The 20,461-nt window shown below is 37.7% G+C and overlaps 1 protein-coding gene across 5 annotated transcripts in view; it reads right to left on the bottom strand.

The window, feature by feature from the left end:
• The window catches only part of PLCB1 (phospholipase C beta 1), a 787,620-nt gene that overhangs the window by 246,813 nt on the left and 520,346 nt on the right, over positions 1 to 20,461 (bottom strand). For all 5 annotated transcript variants that reach the window (XM_030821960.1, XM_003252590.4, XM_003252589.3 and 2 more), the window contains one exon: positions 19,903 to 20,069. In XM_030821960.1, coding sequence (XP_030677820.1) covers positions 19,903 to 20,069 — 167 coding nt within the window. The remainder of the gene's footprint in view (positions 1 to 19,902; positions 20,070 to 20,461) is intronic.

Here is a 20,461-nt window from a genome sequence, read left to right as displayed (position 1 = left end):
CTACACAGTGTGTTCAGGGTTGAGTCATACAGTAACCTAACAATTATTTTTATCTTCATGCACAATTTTTAAAAATTTTCCCTCTAGTTAATAATTATCTTGTTTTATCATTTGCTTAATTTTTTGTGTATATCACCAGTCCAACTCCAAAGTATCCACCGGTTAGCTAAATGTTTTTGCAATATGTACAAATATAACAAGTGTTCTCTTGGTTAGATTCTCTTGAAGCCTTTTCTGGAGCCTTTTACCTGCTCCAATCTAGATTGATTAATTTCTGTTTTCTTCACTTCTATTCTGTGCTAAATCTCTTTTATTTATACCACGTCTTCCCCTTTAATTGTTAATTTTTTAATTTTAGTTGGAACACATTGGTCAGTAGCTTCCAGAGAAAGAGTTATGAATGTTAAGTTTCTTGAGCCTTGCATGTCTAAAAATGACTTCTTTACACCTGCACACTTGATTGCTAGTTTTGCTGGACACAGTATTTTGGGTTGGATTTTTTTTTTTTTAAGATTTTTATGGGAAAATTTGCTCCACAGTCTTTTAGCTCTGTTAAGAGGTTTGAAGACTTTGTGATTCACCATTCTAAAAACAGGTGTGTGGCCTGTTTTGTTTTGGTTTTTGTCCCTCTGGCAACTTCTAGCACTTTTGGTCCCCGTTTCTTAAAATTTCACAATGATGTGCTTTGGCATGGGTTTATCTACCCCCTGTGCTGGACACCCTTTGAAACCTTTCAGTCTGAAAGCTGTTGTCTTGTTTGGAAAGAAATTTATGAATTATTATGATAATTTCCTCTGTTTTTTCATTCTGGAATATTATTTGTCTGGATTTTAAACTTTTTTTTTGAGACGGAGTTTTGCTCTTGTTGCCCAGGCTGGAGTGCAATGGTGAGATCTTGGCTCACCGCAACCTCCACCTCCCAGGTTCAAGCGATTCTCCTGCCTCAGCCTCCCAAGTAGCTGGGATTATAGGCATGCGCCACCACACCCCACCCGACTAATTTTTGTATTTTTAGTAGAGATGGGGTTTCTCCATGTTGGTCAAGCTGGTCTCAAACTCACGACCTCAGGTGATCCGCCCACCTCAGCCTCCCGAAGTGCTGGGATTACAGGCATGAGCCAACACGCCTGACCGGATTTTAAACTTTTATGCATTTTCTCTCCAATCTTTCATCTAATTTTTTTGCTTTACGCTCTAAAAGATTTCCTCAACTGTGTTTCCACCTTTTTTTGGAGTGCTTTGCTTTTGTGTTTAACAGCCAGTTTATGTTCTCTGACATTTATTGAAAAAATTAGCATTCTGTTCTTTTTCATGGACATAATATATTTGGTTATTTTTCTATGGACATTAATGATATGTGTATACTTAACGAATTCTCACTATATAGTCATTATTTCCTACAAAGTTACTTTTTTCCCTGCTTTTTCCTATTTTTAATGAAGTTTTCCTCATATGTCTAGTAACACTTAATTATCTGTTCATATTTCAAGTTGGCAGACTAAAAAGCTGATTGGATTTCTGGATGTGTTTGCTGCGCTTGAAAAGTATAAGAGTTGGTAAGACATCACTGCAGAGGGATCTGTCTTTGTCTCTTTCGGAGTAATCCCTAATATTGATATCTTTAGGTCTTTCCTCTTAGGCAGATTAGATTCTTGGGAGAACTTCTATCTAATCTCTTGCCAGGATAAAGTGAAGGCCTGGATGCCAGCATTCTAGAGCAAGATTGGAGAAGAATGCAGGAGGTCTCAGCATTTTTTCGTATGCTTACGATCACTTTATCTCCTTGCTGTCAAAATGGTACTTTCTTTCTTTCTCTCCCTCCCTCCCTCCCTCCCTTCCTTTTCTTTCTTTCTTTCTTTCTTTCTTTCTTTCTTTCTTTCTTTCTTTCTTTCTTTCTTTCTTTTTCTTTCTTTCTTTCTTTCTCTTTCTTTCTGTCTCTCTTTCTCTTTCTTTCTTTCTCTTTCTTCTTGAGACAGAGTCTCTCTCTGTCACACAGGCTGGAGTGCAGTGGCGTTATCTTGCCTCACTGCAACCTCTGCCTCCTGGGTTCAAGTGATTCCCCTGCCTCAGCCTCCTGAGTAGCTGGGACTACAGGCACGTGCCACCATGCCAGGCTAATTTTTGCATTTTTTGTAGAGACAGGGTTTCACCAGGCTGGTCTCTAACACCCGACTTCAGGTGATCCGCCTGCTTAAGCCTCCCAAAGTGTTGGCATTACAGGCGTGAGCCACTGCGCCCGGCCTGTAGCCTGCTTTCATCTGGGCTTTGTGTCATCTTCACACCCTGTTTTCCTGACTCCAAAGAATAAATACATAAATAGTCCCTCTAAGGTGGGAGTTCTGACTGTTCCTTAAGTAGCTGTCAACTATCCTCTTTGTTTTATGCCTTATCTTGAATCCCATTTCCAGAGGAAACAAACATCATCAATTTCTGAGACTTTTGAAGTTTTTTTTATTAAAAAAAACTTGGATTGGTTCCAGGTATTCACACGGATGATCAATGATCAGGTTCTCAGATCTGTCAACTGCTGTAAATATATAGCCAGATGCCTAAATTATGTAATGGTCACTTCTTATCTATTATCCCTCACCCTTGCCAGATTATGCCCTTAAAAGTCTCTTTAAATGGAGTTTTGGTGTGGTTTCAAGAAAGTTCAGTTAGTTGAATATGTTCAATCTACCATATTTATCCTGAAGTTCCATGATTCTACTATACCATACTGCAGATATTTTTGTTGATTAAGTTTAACAGTCAGATCTTACATTCCTTATCTTTGATCTTAGTATTTGTAGGTAATGTTGAATCAGATGGGAAGAGCAGAAGGTCTTCTGCTTTGCCTGGCAGGGACTTATCGTGGGATTCCCTGGCTTTCTTTATATTTTTTCTAATAAAAAGTATGCAGTGACTAATCTCTTACCACAGATGGCACTGTATGGATGATCTGTCAGGTTTTCCTTGCTATATCTTCTCCCAGGTAGAGTGCCATCAGAGCCACAGAGGAAGCTTGAGCTCCCAGGTACTTATTAGGTTGGAAATAGCTTGGATATCTTGGCTTCTCTTGCCAATCTCACAAGGCCACTTGTGTGGAACAGGTGCGGTGGTGCGTGCAAGAAGCAGTCAACTCCCCACGTTTCTAAAGGAGTGATCATTGAGTCAAGCTGACCTTTGATTTTCTGAGTGCTGGTGACTTGTCCAACTCCTGTCATGGTGGTCATCGGATATGCTGATACTTGATTCAATCTCCAGGAAATTATGTCCAGATTTGTAATTCTGTACCCTAAGTCTGTCATGTAAAGTTGCAATTTGAATTCAAAACACTGCCAGAGAAATTATACCATTAAATCTAAAAAAATTAAGGAGACTTCTAGAACTAAATTCTAAGGTGATACAATAAATCATGTGTTCAATCCTGTCATATTTGAGAGCTGACATATTTCCTCCTTTATCCTTCACCAGTCCCTCTTACTCTTTTCCAAAACAAGCAGCAACAAAGCATTTGACCTTTTGCTTCAGGGAAGAAAGGGATGGCAGAGAAAGAAGAATGAAAAGGTACATTCTTCTGCTTGGTCCTGAGGACATTCTCATACGAAGGCTTCCTTGTCCTCAAGTCTAGGAGAAACCGCAGACAAGCCTGATGTCCTGAAGAGAGAAGCTCTGTGGCTCCTTTCCCAGAAGGTGCTCCAGAAAGTTGCTGCTGGTATTCCCAAGCAGCCAGAACCCATAGAAGCAGAAGTGTCTAAGTAGATGGGCCTGAGCCTTAGAGAGTTCCTCCTCCGTCCACTCAAGGGTGGCAAAGATGGAGCTGAGTCCGTGGTTATGAAAAAGATGGTCAATGACCAACACCAGAAAAGAATGAGATGATGCAGGGCTACCAGCTTGGACCAGATTCCCTCTCTGATGCCCAGGCACTAGGGAAGGCTCTTAGTGCTTAGCCACCACTCTATGTTATTTCAAAATAGAAATTGAGAGCGAGAGAGAGAGACTTGTTCTGAGTGCACTGAGAGCCTCCTCAAATGTTACCACAACATGAAGCCTTTCCTGAGTAGCCCATACAAATAGCAATCTCTCCTGCTGGCACTCCTGTCTCATATGCTGTTTAATATTTCTCCACAGCATTTATCACCCTCTGTCATTCTACTAATAGATATATTTGCTGGTATGCTAGTTTTGGTCTCTTCATCCAGGGATTGTGAGTTTCATGAGGATGGAGTGTCTTAGTTTGTGTTTCCCTTGAAGGAAATGAGACAAAACATGTACTTGAAGGTGATCCCATTTAAGATTTAAGGGGAGAGGGAGCTGGAGTATTTACACCAAGTCCCATCAGTCATTGTTTGAGGACTGCTTCCAGGGGGATAATTCCCCAGTACTCTTTGGCCAACTGCACCCTTGGGAAGAGGGGGCTGTGGCATCTAAAGACAGCCTTCAGCAAAGAGATGCAGGCACTCAGTGGGAAGTCCAGCAGACAGGCAGTGTTTCTCTAGTTCACTGCTGATCTTTAGAACTCATAACAGTGCCTGGCTTGTAAATGCTCAATAAATATTAATTGAAAAAATGATTATTTTGTCCCCAAATATTAACATTTATGTATTAATTTATATTGTGAGTGGTTTTGTGCTTCATCTTGGCAACCAGGTATCTCAAACGATACTGTATCATAGACAACTAAAAACGGCAATTCCGAATTCAGCCGTAAATGACACTACAAAGGAAGGACTAAGACGAAAACATCAAAGAAATGCAATGAACAGCTCACAGACCAGAACCAAGAGGCCTCGCTGGTGCTGACTAACAGTACCTTGAAGCCCAACAAATATGCGGAAGAAAGACAGGGATTTGGGGGGCTGAGTCCTAACAAAGTCTTATAGAGATTGAAAGTTTTATCCTTACGTCCTACCTCTGCCTAGGAGAAGTGCTAACCAGACAGCATTAAATGCTCAAAGCTATCAAAATAGACTGGAAAAGGGGACTAGAATAATTCAGAATAAGCCAAATCAATCCTTAAGTGACAGCAGAGTTGGCTGTACTTCAAGATATTGCACATTGCGAGCCACCTGCTCCATCAGGGCCATCTCTTCTTAGCTTCCTTTGCTCAGCCCTGGTAGAATTTCATATTAGATTCACAAGTAAAGTATCTGAAATAATTTAATAGGCTCTCACTTTCCACCGAGTTCATGAATGTGACTTTATTTATTTATTTATTTATTTATTTTTGAAATGGACTCTGGCTCTGTCATCCAGGCTGGAGTGCAGTGGCACAATCTCAGCTCACTGCAACCTCTGCCTCCCAGGTTCAAGTGATTCTCCTGCCTCAGCCTCCCGAGTAGCTGGGATTACAGGCGCGCATCACCATGCTAGGCTAATTTTTGTATTTTTAGTAGAGATGGGGCTTCACCATGTTGGCCAGGCTGATCTTGAACTCCTGATCTCAAGTCATCCACCTGCCTCAACCTCCCAAAGTGCTGGGATTACAGATGTGAGCTACTGTGCCCAGCTGAATGTAACTTTAAATAAGGTCAGGTAACACAAGCTGATGCCCCTCATTTAACTATAATTTCTGAGCTCAGTAGCAAGTCCTCAGCATCTAATTCTTTCATTACACTTTGCATGAGCTCTGTGACCCAGGGGAATAAAAGAGTACATAGGGCATAGTCAAAAACTAATCCCTAAATATAACTCATGGCACATTGCTAAGGTCTCTGGAAGGGCCCCCACTGAGGCTCTTCCCTGCTCGATATGCATATCTGGATGGTTAGCTAGGAAATGCCCCCATCATGGCATCAAAGAACTAGCATGGAACTGCCCCTGAGCTAGTCCTAAAAGCAGTTTAAGGCAGCAGCAGCAAAGTGCTAAGGGAAAAAGGATCAAGGAAAGAAAATGTGGCAGGCCATGCTTACACATACAGTACTAAAAAAAAAAAAAAAAAAAAAGAGTATGACAGGAAAGTGCAAGGAGGAAGAGAGCCTTAGAAGAGTTTCATGGTTTAAAATATTTCCAGCATATTGTTTAACAATCTTTTATGATATGCTACTTGCTACATGCAAGTATTAACTCATTTTATCCTCACAGCAACTCTGTAAGTGGGTACTTTTATGACTATTTTATAGATGGGAAACCTGAGGCAAGTAGCTTGCTCAAGGTTTGTGCCCAAGCAAAGACAAGGTTGCTCAAGTAGCTTGCTGAAGGTTGCTCAAGGTTACAAATTCATAAGTGAATATGTTGGGATTTGAGCCCAGGCAGTCAGGCTTTGTGTCTCATGCCATTAAACATGATGCTATGCTGCTTGCTGTAGAAGACATCACACATCATCTAGTGATAGAAGAAGGTAAATAACAATAATTATCATAATAATGGGAGCTACTATTACTGAGCATTGACCACATGCCAGGCATAGAAATCCTATGAGAGACGTACTTTTAAATTCCAATTTTCAGTTGAGTAAACGGAGGCTTAGAGATGTTAGCAACTTGTCTGAGGGCACAGGGTTATTTAGTGTGAAATGGATCTGGATATCACGCCTGGGCAATGGAAAGACAGACAATGGTGGGTGTGGTTGATGGTGCTTATCCACATAACTTTCCTAACACTGGCCTGGATGGGGGGCATGGATGATGGGAAGGAAAGGTATCCTGCCTTCTTGGCAGTTGGCTTCAATCTGGGCACTCTGCATTGATCCTAAAAATAATCCTAAATGTGACCAAGGCAGAGTTCTCCCATGATTTACTTATCTCTCTAAAACGTGTTACTTTAATCTTTCTGTGTAAAGAAGCTGAGCTCTGGTGGACAAATGACCCATCTGGCAGAGGTGTGAGGATTAGCTCTTTGATTTGAATTTGTCTATCAGGTCCAAATTCTTTTCCCGACTTAATTTACATTCTAATCTCTGCAAGTCACTTAAAGGCATCCTCTAGCATTTTTATCCCCCAACCCATGAATCTGATTTTTAGGAAGAAAAATGGAATATAACAGAAAACTTGTCATGCCAACATGAGGACAAGAGAAATGCTGAACACAAGAAGTGACATTGTTTTGTGGGCTTTGCAAAAAATATGCAGGTTAGCTTTAAAAAATAAAAACAGCTAAACACATGCAAATAACATCTTCAGAGCTCTGCAGCACAGAGAAATCTATAAATTTTGACTTGGAAGACAGATGGCCCATAAATCCACGTAGAATAATCACAGTCAAGATGGGAAAACTGGACAATGTGTCTGCCAGCTTGCATGGACACCAGCCTCCTTCTACTGTGCCAAATGCCAATTAGGCAGGATCTGGCACTCAGATGTTTGGATGTCACTGGGATTAGGTGGTTGAGAATCCATTCATCATTGCTCAATCTTCACTCTTAATACAATAATACCAGAGCATACTGGAAAGCTACCAGCCCAGTGGTTTAGCACCTCCTTAAATCACTTCTAAGCACAGCACTGAAAAGCAATTTCTCAGCTCACGTTTTTTCCTGGTGCTTTGGCCCTTGCGAATTCTGCTAGATCAGCTCAGAGAAAGTAACTGCAGATGGCATTAATATCCCATGGCTCAACAAAGTCTATTTGCCTATTTTAAGAAATAATCTAAATGTTCCCTTCTCAGTTGTCTTTGCCCGGGCACAAACTTTCCTATCACATTGGCCAGCTAACTGTGCTTTTGTACATTATATGAACTGCACTGGCTTCTTTCATTATTTTACCATTTTTCCCCTAAATCTGGAGTCAGTATATTCTGCACCTGTTTTCATGTGTTATTATTTTATCTTAAGTTGGAAAGTGTCATATATTGTTATTCCATCTTGATTGCAAAAACTGTGCTATTACCATAACTATGTGCAAATACAGCTCCAAGATGTGGTGTGCTAATGGCCCCTAAATGGCTATGTACTCTCAAAAGCTCCTGCAGATTAGCTCTTCATGCAGTGCTCACAGCTTTCTGTGTGCCTGCAGTTTCCCTGTATTAAGTTGTACTATTTGATGTGGTTTTGTGTGAAAATTCTTAATAATAACACCTTACTTGGATTTAGCACTTTCTGTTTTTCAAAGTATTCTCACATCTGTGAGTTTATTTACTCCTCACCATTCTATTTGGTAGGTAGAAGACAGTTTTATTATTTAACATGACAGAGAAGCAAACTTGTCCCAAGAGAGATTAAACAGCCCCTTTAAAATGACATAGAAAGATAAGAACAGAATCCAGATTAGAACCTGTATCTCTTAAATACAGCTTTAGAGCTGTGTTTGGAACACAGATTTATCATTTAAAATTAGAGGCTCTCAGAGGGTAGGAAACCAATTCCATTGCCTTTTATGAGTGCACTGTCACGGTGCTTTATGAGAGGAGACCCTCCACAGTGGTTCCTGACCATAATGCAAAGGAGGAAAAATGTTCTAGCTCCTTCACCAGAACGTCATGTTCCTTGATCAAATTGGACATTGGCTTTGTATGAGCAAGGACCATGGCCTTCACTTTGTTTATATCTCTTCCATAGTCTAGCATAAAGGCAGGCCTGGAATATTATGTTCTCATCAATGCTTTCTGATGAGCTACTTAAAACATGTCATCTTTTAGTGCCCTAAGTGCCACTTGTCTCTCATTTGGCCCTCTGCTCTGCAGCATAAAGCACAGCATGGAATGTCAGTTTCCTCTTCAGATGCCTTCAGCACATCCTTCCCCACTGTACTGACTACAGAGGAGGTTCTACTACATTGAGAGCCCAGATAGGTGAAGAATGATGCCTTTTCATTGTCTGACTCAAGGGTTGACACAGGTAGCAAGACTCAAAAAACTGTGTGTTGAGTAAATAAACCAACGAGTAAGTCAAGAATAGCATGAAGGCTTCCATTCAGGTCACAAATGTTACATTTTTAGACTGACCTCTCAATAATTCATTCTCAAACAGTATAACAAGTCAAAGGTCTGGACCATCCAAAGACTCGGTTTCCTCATTGTAAAATGGGAATAATAATACGGACTTGAAGACTTGTCTGAGGTTTTGTACAAGAAATAGAAAAGCTGAAAAATGTACCATGGCAATTTGCAGGTAAAGAGCTTGGAGCAATTCCGGAAACTCCCCATAATGTCAATAAACAAAACTTCCCTTTTCCCTCAAGCTTCCCTCGCACATAGTTATTCAATAGATATTTGCTAGATGAATGAATGGAAGTACATTCACGAATGAATGGATATTAGCTAGATGAAGAAATGGAAGTGAATCCCATTATAACTTATTTTATAATTATTTGTAATATTAGAATTTTCTCCTTGTAATTATAGGCTCCTTGAGAGCAAATACCTTATCTGGATTTTGTTCCCCTTTCTAGCAGTTCATAAGTTAGATGGGTAACACATGATTGTTAAAGTGTCCACGCAACTGCATTAGGTATATGTTAGAATAAAGAAATGCGTTCAAGAAGCATCAGGTACTTTGAAGGATCTCTTTTTTGACATGCTGGAGATTCTTGTTAAAGCTGCAGAGTGAGGTGGAAATATCCTTTTTATAGTATCGTGAATAGTGTTTTGCTGGTAATAATATCATAGCAGACTGTACTGGTGCTCCAGGAGATACAGCTGGGCTGGACTTGTATCTGCATCTCTGCCTGATGGCCGACTTTATGTGGTGCAGGCTGGAAGGGCCTAAGAATTAACACTTTCTAAGAGCATCCTCCAACCAATGGCTGTGGTTGGGAATGACTACCTTGACAACACATTTTTTTGTAAGCTGCTTTCTCTTCCTTGTTCACACTCCCTACTGCCCTACTAGTACTTCCTGGAATCACCTTTCAAACTCTATGGACTTGAATCTTCTTTCAAAGTTGGCTTCTGGGAAAACCCCCAACAAAGACATACAGCCACATTGTTCAGAAGCATTTTGGGCTCACTTTCTACATATAAGGTAGAATGCTTAGGTAAGAAGCTTGATTCTGTCCATCATTCTCAATTAACTCTCCTGTTAAAATAGTGCTATCCCTAGCTTGGAGATAATCTTTGCTGTCACAGCTGGCATCCTAGAGACTGCAGTGATTCAGAGTTCAGACAGACCTTCCAGAATCTCCATAAGAGATTTTTGAAACCCTTGGTCACTTTCCACTTCCTGGCGGGATTCCCTACTATGGTACATTTTTCAGCTTTTCTATTAAGGGTTAGGGTGGAAGGTCCATCCCTCACTTAATCTGGTTTCCCTGTGGTTTGCTTTTTTTTTTTTTTTCTGCATTCGACCTATTTCCCTCCCACTTATCTGTTGTATCACATTGACTACTGACAAGACCCTGGATAATGCCGAAGTTAGGAGCCCAACGCCTGTGGCCCTGTGGCCTCTCTCCCTCCCAACACAGTACAACCTGCCAGGCAGTTTTGACTGAGCCAGAGTCCCCTCCATCCCACCCCACAGACACTGCAACTTGCTCCTAGACCCTGCTGACAAGGGGAAAGGTATACTAGCCAACAATTGTCAATGCTGTGTTCTGCTGGGAGGTCACATCTTGGGGGAAAGAAGCCATTCTCTGCTCTGTCCCAATAGCTCTCACATGAAATGGCAAGGCACCTCTGAAAGGTGTGATGAAAGAAAGAAGTTTCAACAAGACTCAGCAGACTATTGGGTTGATGAGGCTACCAAGCTCACTTATCTATCCCGTGGACTGGCATTTGATTTTGCCTTTTACTATTTATATTTTTCCTGTCTGGTTATTTGCTGAAAAAAGGACATTTCAGCTGTGAGTAGACAGGGCTGTGACTTTCTGGCCAGAGCTGTGGGCCTGAGCAGACACTGAGGTCACTGAAATAAAGGAGAAAAGAAACAGAATTCCTGGGCCAGGACTTTGCCTTTCCTCAGGCCCAGGCCCTGCCTTCTGGGAATAAAGGAAATGTAATAAGGGAAAGGAAAGCAAAGGGAGTTGCCAAGTCAACCAACGAACAATAGATCCACAATGACTTTCTTGAAATTTTTTTTTTCATTCTTAGGCTGTCTGAAATATTTCAGAGAAGTCTATGAACATACCAAACATGAAATTAAGAAGAACTTGGAATGCACTTGGGGACGACAATGCCATTTTTCTGTAACCTTCCGCAGAGGCTGGAGAGTCAACAGGTGGAATTTAAATGAGATCTCGATCAATAATATCCTAGAGTAGCTTTTCAGCAGCTTTTTCAGTGTAGTAACTTAATTAAGGCATGAAAGCATTGGCTACATCATATAGTTTTCCTCTGTTTTTGTCTTTTGGGAAGAAAATTGATCTCATCTGTGTTGACTTTGTTGATTCACTTCGGTTCTGTTTCCTTAACTACTTTGTAGGTAATCCATATAAAATGACTTAAATGGATGCCACCTTAATTGTGAGGCAGATCTTTAAACTAGTCAGTATTTCCTTCAGAGGAGTGGTGCTTAAACTGAGTATCCTGAATACTCCAGGGTTTGGGCAGACGTCCCTGCAGAGAATGGGGTAGGTCAGGAGGGGAAAGAGTGGTAGGGCAACAGCCATCATCACCTGTATTCCAGGCTCCCCTCTATTTCACCAAGACAGCACCTTTAAAGCTTTTCCCTATATATTGGCCTTTCTCGCGAGACTTTGTTAGAAGAAATAAACAAATGGTGCTATGTCTAGGACCAGTTTGGAAACCACTGCTATAGATATTGATCACTAACTTCTAAATTGTCTGTGTTGCAACTTTTTTCTAAGCAAGTCCTGATGGAGTGCCTGGGTGGATGTCTGGAGTAGTGGGACAAAGAATATATGGTCTTGGTCCCAACATTGCCATTTCTACAAACTGCCTCTTCTAATAACCTGACAGTTTGGCTAAGCTAAATGGCTAAGTCCTTTGTAGACTGGAAATCTATGATTTGAGGCCACTGGCCAGGGCTTCGTGATTGGAAACAACGAAGACAATAACGTGATAGGTTGGCAGGAATGATGAGGCACAGCCTCTTTCCATTTTTTTTTCTCTCAATGCTCAGCAACTCTGACCTTACCTATCTTTCACTTTTGATTCCCTTAAGGCCATTTATAGAAAAGTTCTTGTCTTAGTTTGAGTTCTTCCAAAAACAGGATCTGAGACAAGGATTTGAGTGCAAGTACCTTTTTTGGGAGTTGACCCTATGAAACAACAGTAGAGAAGAGAAGTGAGACAAGAAGGAAAGGCAGCTAAGAAGAAGGGTATCAGGCAGGTTACAGCTGTGGGCAATTAGGGCTCAGTCTCACCGAGGAACTCTGGGAGAAAGCAGAGAACACACATCAGAACTTTGCAACCCAAGGGGCATGGAAGATGAGGTATTTATTCTTCGACTACTCCTGAGGCATGCAATTCCTGGGAATTGTAGCCTGGCTGTGGATGGACTGATAGAAGGCTCTGGAGAGTTGCCAAGTGTGTAGGTGGCTGGGTTGGAACCATGATTGCCAAGGGACATGGGAATAGCACAGGTGGCTGCTACATTGCTGGACTCATCCCATCTTACAGATGAAGAATCTGAAGCTCACACAAGTAAAGTCTCTTGCCTGAGGTTTACTGGCTTCATCATGACACTGTGCCAGCCTGTTTCTTTAATTAGGGCATGTGTGATCTTTCAAGGATGGAGAATAGAGATTATAATCATCGCCATCATTAGTTTTTATAACTTCTACCTAGTAAAGCGAAATGGTGCTGGAAAAATATGATTCAAAAAACCTACTAGGAAATTGAAGTGATAATGAAGTAAATAGTAAGAGTCAAGTGTACTTCCTTACACTTACGACTATAATTATAATTCCATTTTAATAAAAAGGCATAGAAAAGAATGATTGAGTCAGAAAGGACCATTTGTGCACAGATATGACATGACATATATTTTTAAGTTTCATTAATAAATTATTATACTTATCCTTAATTGTAGTACATTAAATAAGCCTGCTAGATGAGAAACAGCAGTGTTCAGGAATGCCTCAGCCCAAGGCTCTGAGTCTCACTTCTAGACTCATAAATGTTTTAAAATAATTTGGCATAAATGCCAATGATCACTTTTCATTAGTTCAGGTAAATGACGATTTAGCCAACAACAATGAATATATGTAACCTTCTTAACAAAAGCATCTTCTTTAATTCTTCCAGGAATTCTGTCAGGAAATAATTTCAAAGTTGAGAAAACTAGGGAGCAGGGCTAGTCAAAGAAGTTAAATGGTCATAATGAATGACTGATTTCTGAACTAGTTTTAGTGTGATCTGCTCTTTTTATCTGCCAAGAGACCACTATTCCTTCCTCTAGGAAGCACATCCTGGTTGAATTTTAGGGAACCATCTCTCTCCAATTGTCAGTCCGTGTGGTTTATGCTTTAGGTAGTTGACCCCTTATGGGCTCTAGGGGGAGTCATATGACTTAAGCCTGTCCATTTATTTTTATCCCATCCTTCAGGACACTGTGATTCTAATTTAGAAGTGGCCTTGAGTGACCGAAGCCATGCCCTGGATGCTGGGACTTTCACTGGAACCATGAGTAAAAAGGATTTCTGCATACTAGGACTGGTGAGCTATAGGCTTGGAGCTGCTGGTGACTGTCTTGTCACTCAGGAAAATCTGCCCAAGAACTAGAGCCAGTATGAGAAAATGATGAGAGATGAAAAAAGACAATTATTGATGACATGACTTGAGCTCCTGGATATAGTCACGCCTGAAACCATTAACACCTTGACTTTTTGCTTATATGCACAAGCAAATTTATTCAGTGCTTTAGTTTGAGTTAAATTTCTGCCATTTTGCAATTGAAGGAGTCTCACCTAAAACTACAGTTTTCAAGTTTCCCAAGTCCGGTCTCTTTCTATCACTCTCGGCCTATTTCTTGGTGTTGACAATGAGAGAACATAGCTTAATTGCATAATACTTTAAATAAAACTATATTGAAAATGCAATAGGGTTTTTTTCCTACTGATACAATCATTATTGGCTTAGGTCTATTTAAAGGAAAAAAAGCTAAAGCACTTGCTATATCTGAACTGCTACTGCTTTGCCTAAAACCAAATTGCTTCACCATTATAATTTTGAGTTCATTTCAACTATTAAACTATTAACTCAGTGAGTAGTGATCACTAAAAGGGATTATATAGCTTCATTTTTATGACTTAAATACAACAAAGTGGGGAAGCTTTTGTATAGTATACCTTATAAAAATTTAGGAGGAAGAACTGATGATAAAAGGAATGTAGTTTGAAACATCTGCTATTATAATCTGCTACATTAATTCAGTTATTTAACAAACACTCATGAACACTTGATCTTCACAGAATAAAAGCATGAAAAGTTACTGTTTTCTTTTGGTTTGGCAGTTTATTTAAGTAAAATTTGGCCTTCATTTGTAGATATATCAGTTGAAGTCTGCATTCTGTTACCAAAGGTACCTATAGAGCTATTTTATTTTTCATGCTAATTTTACTCACTGTCTTTCATCTGTAGAGTTTAAGTGATTAAAAAAATAACTGTTTTGGAGACACTGATCTTGAAAGTATGATATTCATGAATATTTTGTTTGGAAGAGGCAGGGGTCATTGCATATTCCTGTGCCAGGAATATTTAAGCCTACAGTGCAAACAACATGGAAAGGAAGAAACTTTTGCTGACCAGAGGCCATGGCATTTTTCAATGTGTAATTTTTAAATAGTAAAAATAAACCAAACTCCCAGGAGAATAGTATCCTCTCTGACAAGCTTCAAATTCTCTCTTTGTGGAACCCACACACATGACCCATTTGGCCTCAGACTGCACAGAAATCCTCTGATTATTTATAACCAATATACACATCTCCCGAAACAGAAACTCCAGCATGGAGGTGTGGCTGACATGCTAATTACAGCAGGTCCTCAGAGGGTCAAAGTCTATTGTCTCTTCTGGAGTTTCATTTCATACTCCATGTGTCATACTTTTAGTCAGCTAAACTATGGTCGGCTTTGGCACTTGGGCTTTTGGTGACACTAAAAATTTTTCATTTAATTTCAAGTCTATCTTTTATGTAAAAATTATGTAAAATGCACATAAAAGCTAAACAGCATATGTCAGGTTTGTATATTATTTATTTGTTTAACACCTACTTTAAGATATGTTTATTGATATCAGAGAGTGCGTGTGTGCCTCTGTGTATGTGTATACACATGCAACTATATGTTGTGTCTATATGTTGTGTATATATATGTTATATATATGTTTATATTCTATTATGTATATTATGTGTGTATCTTATGCTTAGCATTTTATAACAAGTATAGGCTATATGGAAGTGCCTTTCTCAGGTAAATAAGACTCAATTTCCAGATCAGCACTGAGATCAACACCAATTTAACTAACACCTGGGCACATCTGTAAACAGTTAAAATGAAAGCAGCAGAAGAATAAATTATAATGTAATACTAAACTTCCCTACTTATTTTCTTATGTGTTTATTGATCCAAATGTATTAACTACTTGACTAAAAGTTTAAAGTTTTAAAGTTTGTAGCTCATCTGTGTTGAAATCAATTCAGCCCAAATGTTACCTCTTCCATGAACTGTTCCCTACAGGAAGAAATCTCTTTATCTTCATGCTTACTGCGCTTTCTCTGTACTTCTTAGAGCTATGCTACTCAGTGTGGGCCTTTGCTAAGCATCTTCTGCCTCACCCAGTAACTTGTCAGAAATGCAGAATCTCAAATCTGCATTTTAACAAGGGCTCAGGTGATTCAGGAGCACATTGGATTTCAAGAAGTAATATTTATATATTATATTAATTATAGATATTAGATTATTAATATACTTAGATATTATGTTAATTATATATTATAATTATATAATAAATAATATATATTATAATTATATAATAAATAATATATATTATATATAATTATAATTATATACTATACATATTATATATATTAAATATTATATATAATTATATATATTAAATATTATATATAATTATATATTAAATATAATATTATACACTTAAAAGTATATATAAGATATATAATTAATATTATATATTATATAATTATATAATAATATTATATAATTATATAATTATTATATAATTATATAATATATAATTATACATTATATTATATATTATATAATTATATTATAATTATATAATATATAATATATAATTGTATTATAATTATATAATATATAATATATAATTATAATTATATAATATATAATTATAATTGTATTATAATTATATAATATATAATTATATTATATATTATATAATATATAATTATATTATATATTATATAATATATAATATATAATTATATTATTATGATATAATATTATCATATATACTATATAATATATATTATTATATATAATGTATACTTTTAAGTATATATTTAATATAATAATATATATTATTATATATTATATAATATATTATATAATATATATAATATATAATATATAATATATAATATATAATTATATATAATAATATATTATATAATATATAATTATATAATATATAATATAATATATAATTATATATTATACATAATTATATAATACATAATTGTATATAATATAATATATAATTATATATTATATATAATTATATAATAAATAATTGTATATATTATATATAATTATATAATAAATAATTGTATATATTATATAATTATATAATAAATAATTGTATATATTATATATAATTATATAATAAATAATTGTATATATTATATATATATACTTTTAAGAGGAGTGCAAATCTCTAGGGGCACAGGGTTTATCTCTGGGTCTGTCACTGTCTGTAGCCTCTTGCCTTTCACTGAAGATTTATTAAATACTGAAGTTATGAATGACTTAATGTAGGTTGGCTTGTAAGTTTGAGTTTGTAAGACTAGAACACCAGAGACTACGTGTTTCCTCTGGTACTATTTAGCCTGCTTGAACAGTGATAATAACAATTTAGGCCATTTACTGAATGACTATTGTGTGCTGAACTAAACATTAACAGACACAATCTCACTTTATCCTAAAACAAGGCAGCGATCATGAGTCCGTTTTTGTGTACATGCCTTAGAGCTCAAATGACCCTACTAAGGTCTTTGTAATTTGACTTTTAACTCCTCAAGAGTTGAATTTCTTTCATATGGATTCTAGAGAAGAAAGAGCTACAGATACAGCCAGCCAGAACTTCTGAAAGGGTGCTGGAGTCCCCTGAGGTGACTGAGGATGCATGTTATATGGTAGCAGGTGGCCGGCCCTTTAGCCACATTCCAGCTGTTGGACTCCAAAGCCTCTGTCCTTCCCACGTGCTAGATAAGGCTTTAGGTAGAGATAGCATTAGCCAAAATTTTTTCTGTACAGAGACCACTAGGCAACATTCTTAAGTGATAAGTTGGGGCACAAATGCTTTGGGGGTCACTGATTAGATTACACCTACAAGTCTACATTAAGGATTTCATGAGCAGGGGTATCTTCTAGGTGCTGGGGAAAACGGAAGAAAGTTTAAGGCCCAGAAATCATAGGATCTCCTAGAAAAAATGGACAACGACACCTGAGGAATGAAAACCAACATACTACACTTCAAAACATTGAGAAGAGTTAACACTTATTCATCACATTACACAGGCCCAGATTCTTCTTTCCAAATGCTTTGCAGGCATTATTTAATTCAAATCTACAAAAAGCGAATCAAGAATTCTTCTGTCCTTAATTTTGAAGATGAAATAATTAAGGCATAGAGAAGTTAAGCATCAAGGCTATATAATTAGTGAGGTGGATCTCAGCTTTGAAACTCAAAAGTGGAACCACTATTCTATGTTGCTTCTTTATGCTGCTATTAAGGTTGACACAGAGGTTTTGTGATCAATGTCATATGAAGGTATAGAAAAACAAATAAAGTTGCCTTTAAAAATATTTAAATTTTTAAATATTTTGCGTGCCTCTTTTGATTTGAAATTCATAAAATGGCACTAAATAATTTTGCAGATGCTAGGAGACATCATCTTAATTTCCATTAGAATCAAAATCAGTTTTTCTAGGATTATGGGGTTTTACAGTAAATCCATCACAATTTTTTCTCTTTGTACCCTCTACATTGTGCAAGTCATCAGAAGATGATATATGGAGCCATTGGATACCAGCTGAAGCCTGGGCCATCAGCAGCGTGGTGGGAAGGAAGGAGAAAAGGAAAAGGCTTACACTTTGGCGTGCTTCACTGGTTTCACAAAAGCTTTTTGTTTTCCCAGTGTTGTGGGCTAACTGGTTTTTAGAAGTGTTGTTGGATTTGTTGTAACAATGCGTTTGTTGTTTTTGGACAAGTTTGGATTTTAGGAGAGAACTTCTAAGCTACATGGGCAAAACCTCCAAGATGTTCCCTGCTTCACGATAAGGGGAAATCTCATCTCTTGTGTACTAGGGAAGAAAGGGCAACCTCTTTAAGTAGGTTTGGAGGGGCAGGCCTGGCCATGCCAAGACATACTGTTGGGCTAGTTGTTTCCTTTAACTAATCTCACCTTCACAGCATCAGTGAAAATGATGACAACAACAAGGGCAAAGTGCTTCAGCAAGAAAACAAATGAAAACTAAAAAATTGCATCTAAAAATTCCCAACTAGTAGCATGTAGAATACAATTAACAGATTTTACATTTATACTTCTTCTTCTTCTTCTTCTTTTTTTTTTTTTTTTTTTTTTTTTGAGACAGAGTCTTCCTCTGTCACCCAGGCTGGAGGGCAGTGGTGCAATCTCGGCTCACTGCAACCTCCGCCTCCTGGGTTCAAGCAATTCTCCTGCCTCAGCCTTTTGAGTAGCTGGGACTACAGGCGTGTGCCATCATGCCAGACTAATTTTTGTATTTTTAATAGAGACAGGATTTCACCATGTTGGCCAGGCTAATCTTGAACTCCTGACCTAAAGTGATCCACCCGCCTTGGCCTCCCAAAGTGTTGGGATTACAGACGTGAGCCACAGCGCCTGGGCCCATTTATACTTCATGCTTTCATTTTCAATTTAGAGGACCAGTTCCAGATTAAACACAATGGGTTAAAAGACTTCTAAATTTACTTTTATGATAATCATTCTTACTGATGACTATCAGCTTGCTAGAACTATTTCTGTTACTTTAGAAAATGCCTGCATATTAATATATAATTGATTTCTTTTCAATAATTGGTTAATTGTACTTTATTTTCCTCCCTATGGAATATCTAGGCAATCTGCAATAACACCAGTGACAACACGCTAATTTTCTTGGTGAAGATATTTCAATCCAGATGAGAGTTAGTCTTCTCAGTGGAAGATCTTGTTCAGGGACAGTGCTGCCACATATAGTTGAAAACTTGCAGTAATTACATCTTTATGATCTTATTTTGGCAATTCATTTTCCCAGAATCAAAAATATAAATTTCTTAAAAACTTCCAGGTAACTTAGAGCTGCCTTTGGGCTATCAATTTTTGGATTGCTTTGTATTTACAACACTAGGCTTTTCTACACAGAGAGCCAAATTTTAGACTATTTCCCCAAGTAGAAAAATTTATCAGATAGTATTTATTAGAGAGCATATACTGGAAAAAGATAAGGGTCTCACAGACTAAATATTCTCTTCAGTTTTAGAACTTTAGAAAAATCTGTGGGTCACTTCACAGAACTTACTAGAAAAAGACACAAAAGGGTAACCTAAAGATAGTGAATTTCCTGCATGAAATATGCATTCAGTCACTGGGTGAATTTGAAAGAAAATGAAGGATTAGACATTTTAAAAATATGTTACATGCATCTATACATATAACAACAATGACAAAAAAAATCACACACCAAAGTTTAAAGAAAAACCTAGTGCCCTGAATCACCAAGTGATTTCAGACTGAAAGGAATGCCTTTGTAAACAGAGGAAACTAACCTAATGGTCACTGGTGTTCCTAACTCCCAGCGTGTGACTACCCCCAATCAGAAACAAGAGCTTCCCTCTGGTGTGAAAGAAAGTACTGACCTTTTCTGGCGAGACTGCTGTTGGGTTCATACTTCTCAATCAATACTTGGACTTGCTCTTGTTTTAGAGGTGGATAAAGTATTTCATTAAGCCGAGGATCTCGCTGCTTAAGGTTGATAAAATCCATCATCTGATCAACGGTAAGATATGGTTTGCTTTTGGCACCACTAAAAACAATGAAAAACCAAGCAATAAGAATTTTTTTAAACTAAGTTTCATTCATATATTTGCATTTAACTCTAGGGAAATAAAATCCTGCTATACTTGGTAAGAAAATGCTATATTGAAACTGCTATCTTGCCCTGAAAACACTGTGCTGCTCCACCATAATTTCTATGCCTCTATGGGCTACAAATATCTTGTGCAATTGCTACCGCTAAAACCCAACGCTCTTGAAAAATACCAAATGGGTAGGAAAACCCACAGCAGAAAAACACTGCATCATGTGCATAAGGGTGCACCACTCTAAACTGAACACAGAGATTTTTTGATTATGACAGTAAAGTTTTGGTTTAATCTCCAACTCCATATCTCTGTAATCATTTAAAGATGTATTTAT

Source organism: Nomascus leucogenys, chromosome 11 (assembly GCF_006542625.1).
Source record: "Nomascus leucogenys isolate Asia chromosome 11, Asia_NLE_v1, whole genome shotgun sequence".
Classification (NCBI taxonomy): Eukaryota; Metazoa; Chordata; class Mammalia; order Primates; family Hylobatidae; genus Nomascus; species Nomascus leucogenys.
Note: the sequence above shows the minus strand (reverse complement) of the source record. Positions and strands in the feature narration are given on the sequence as shown.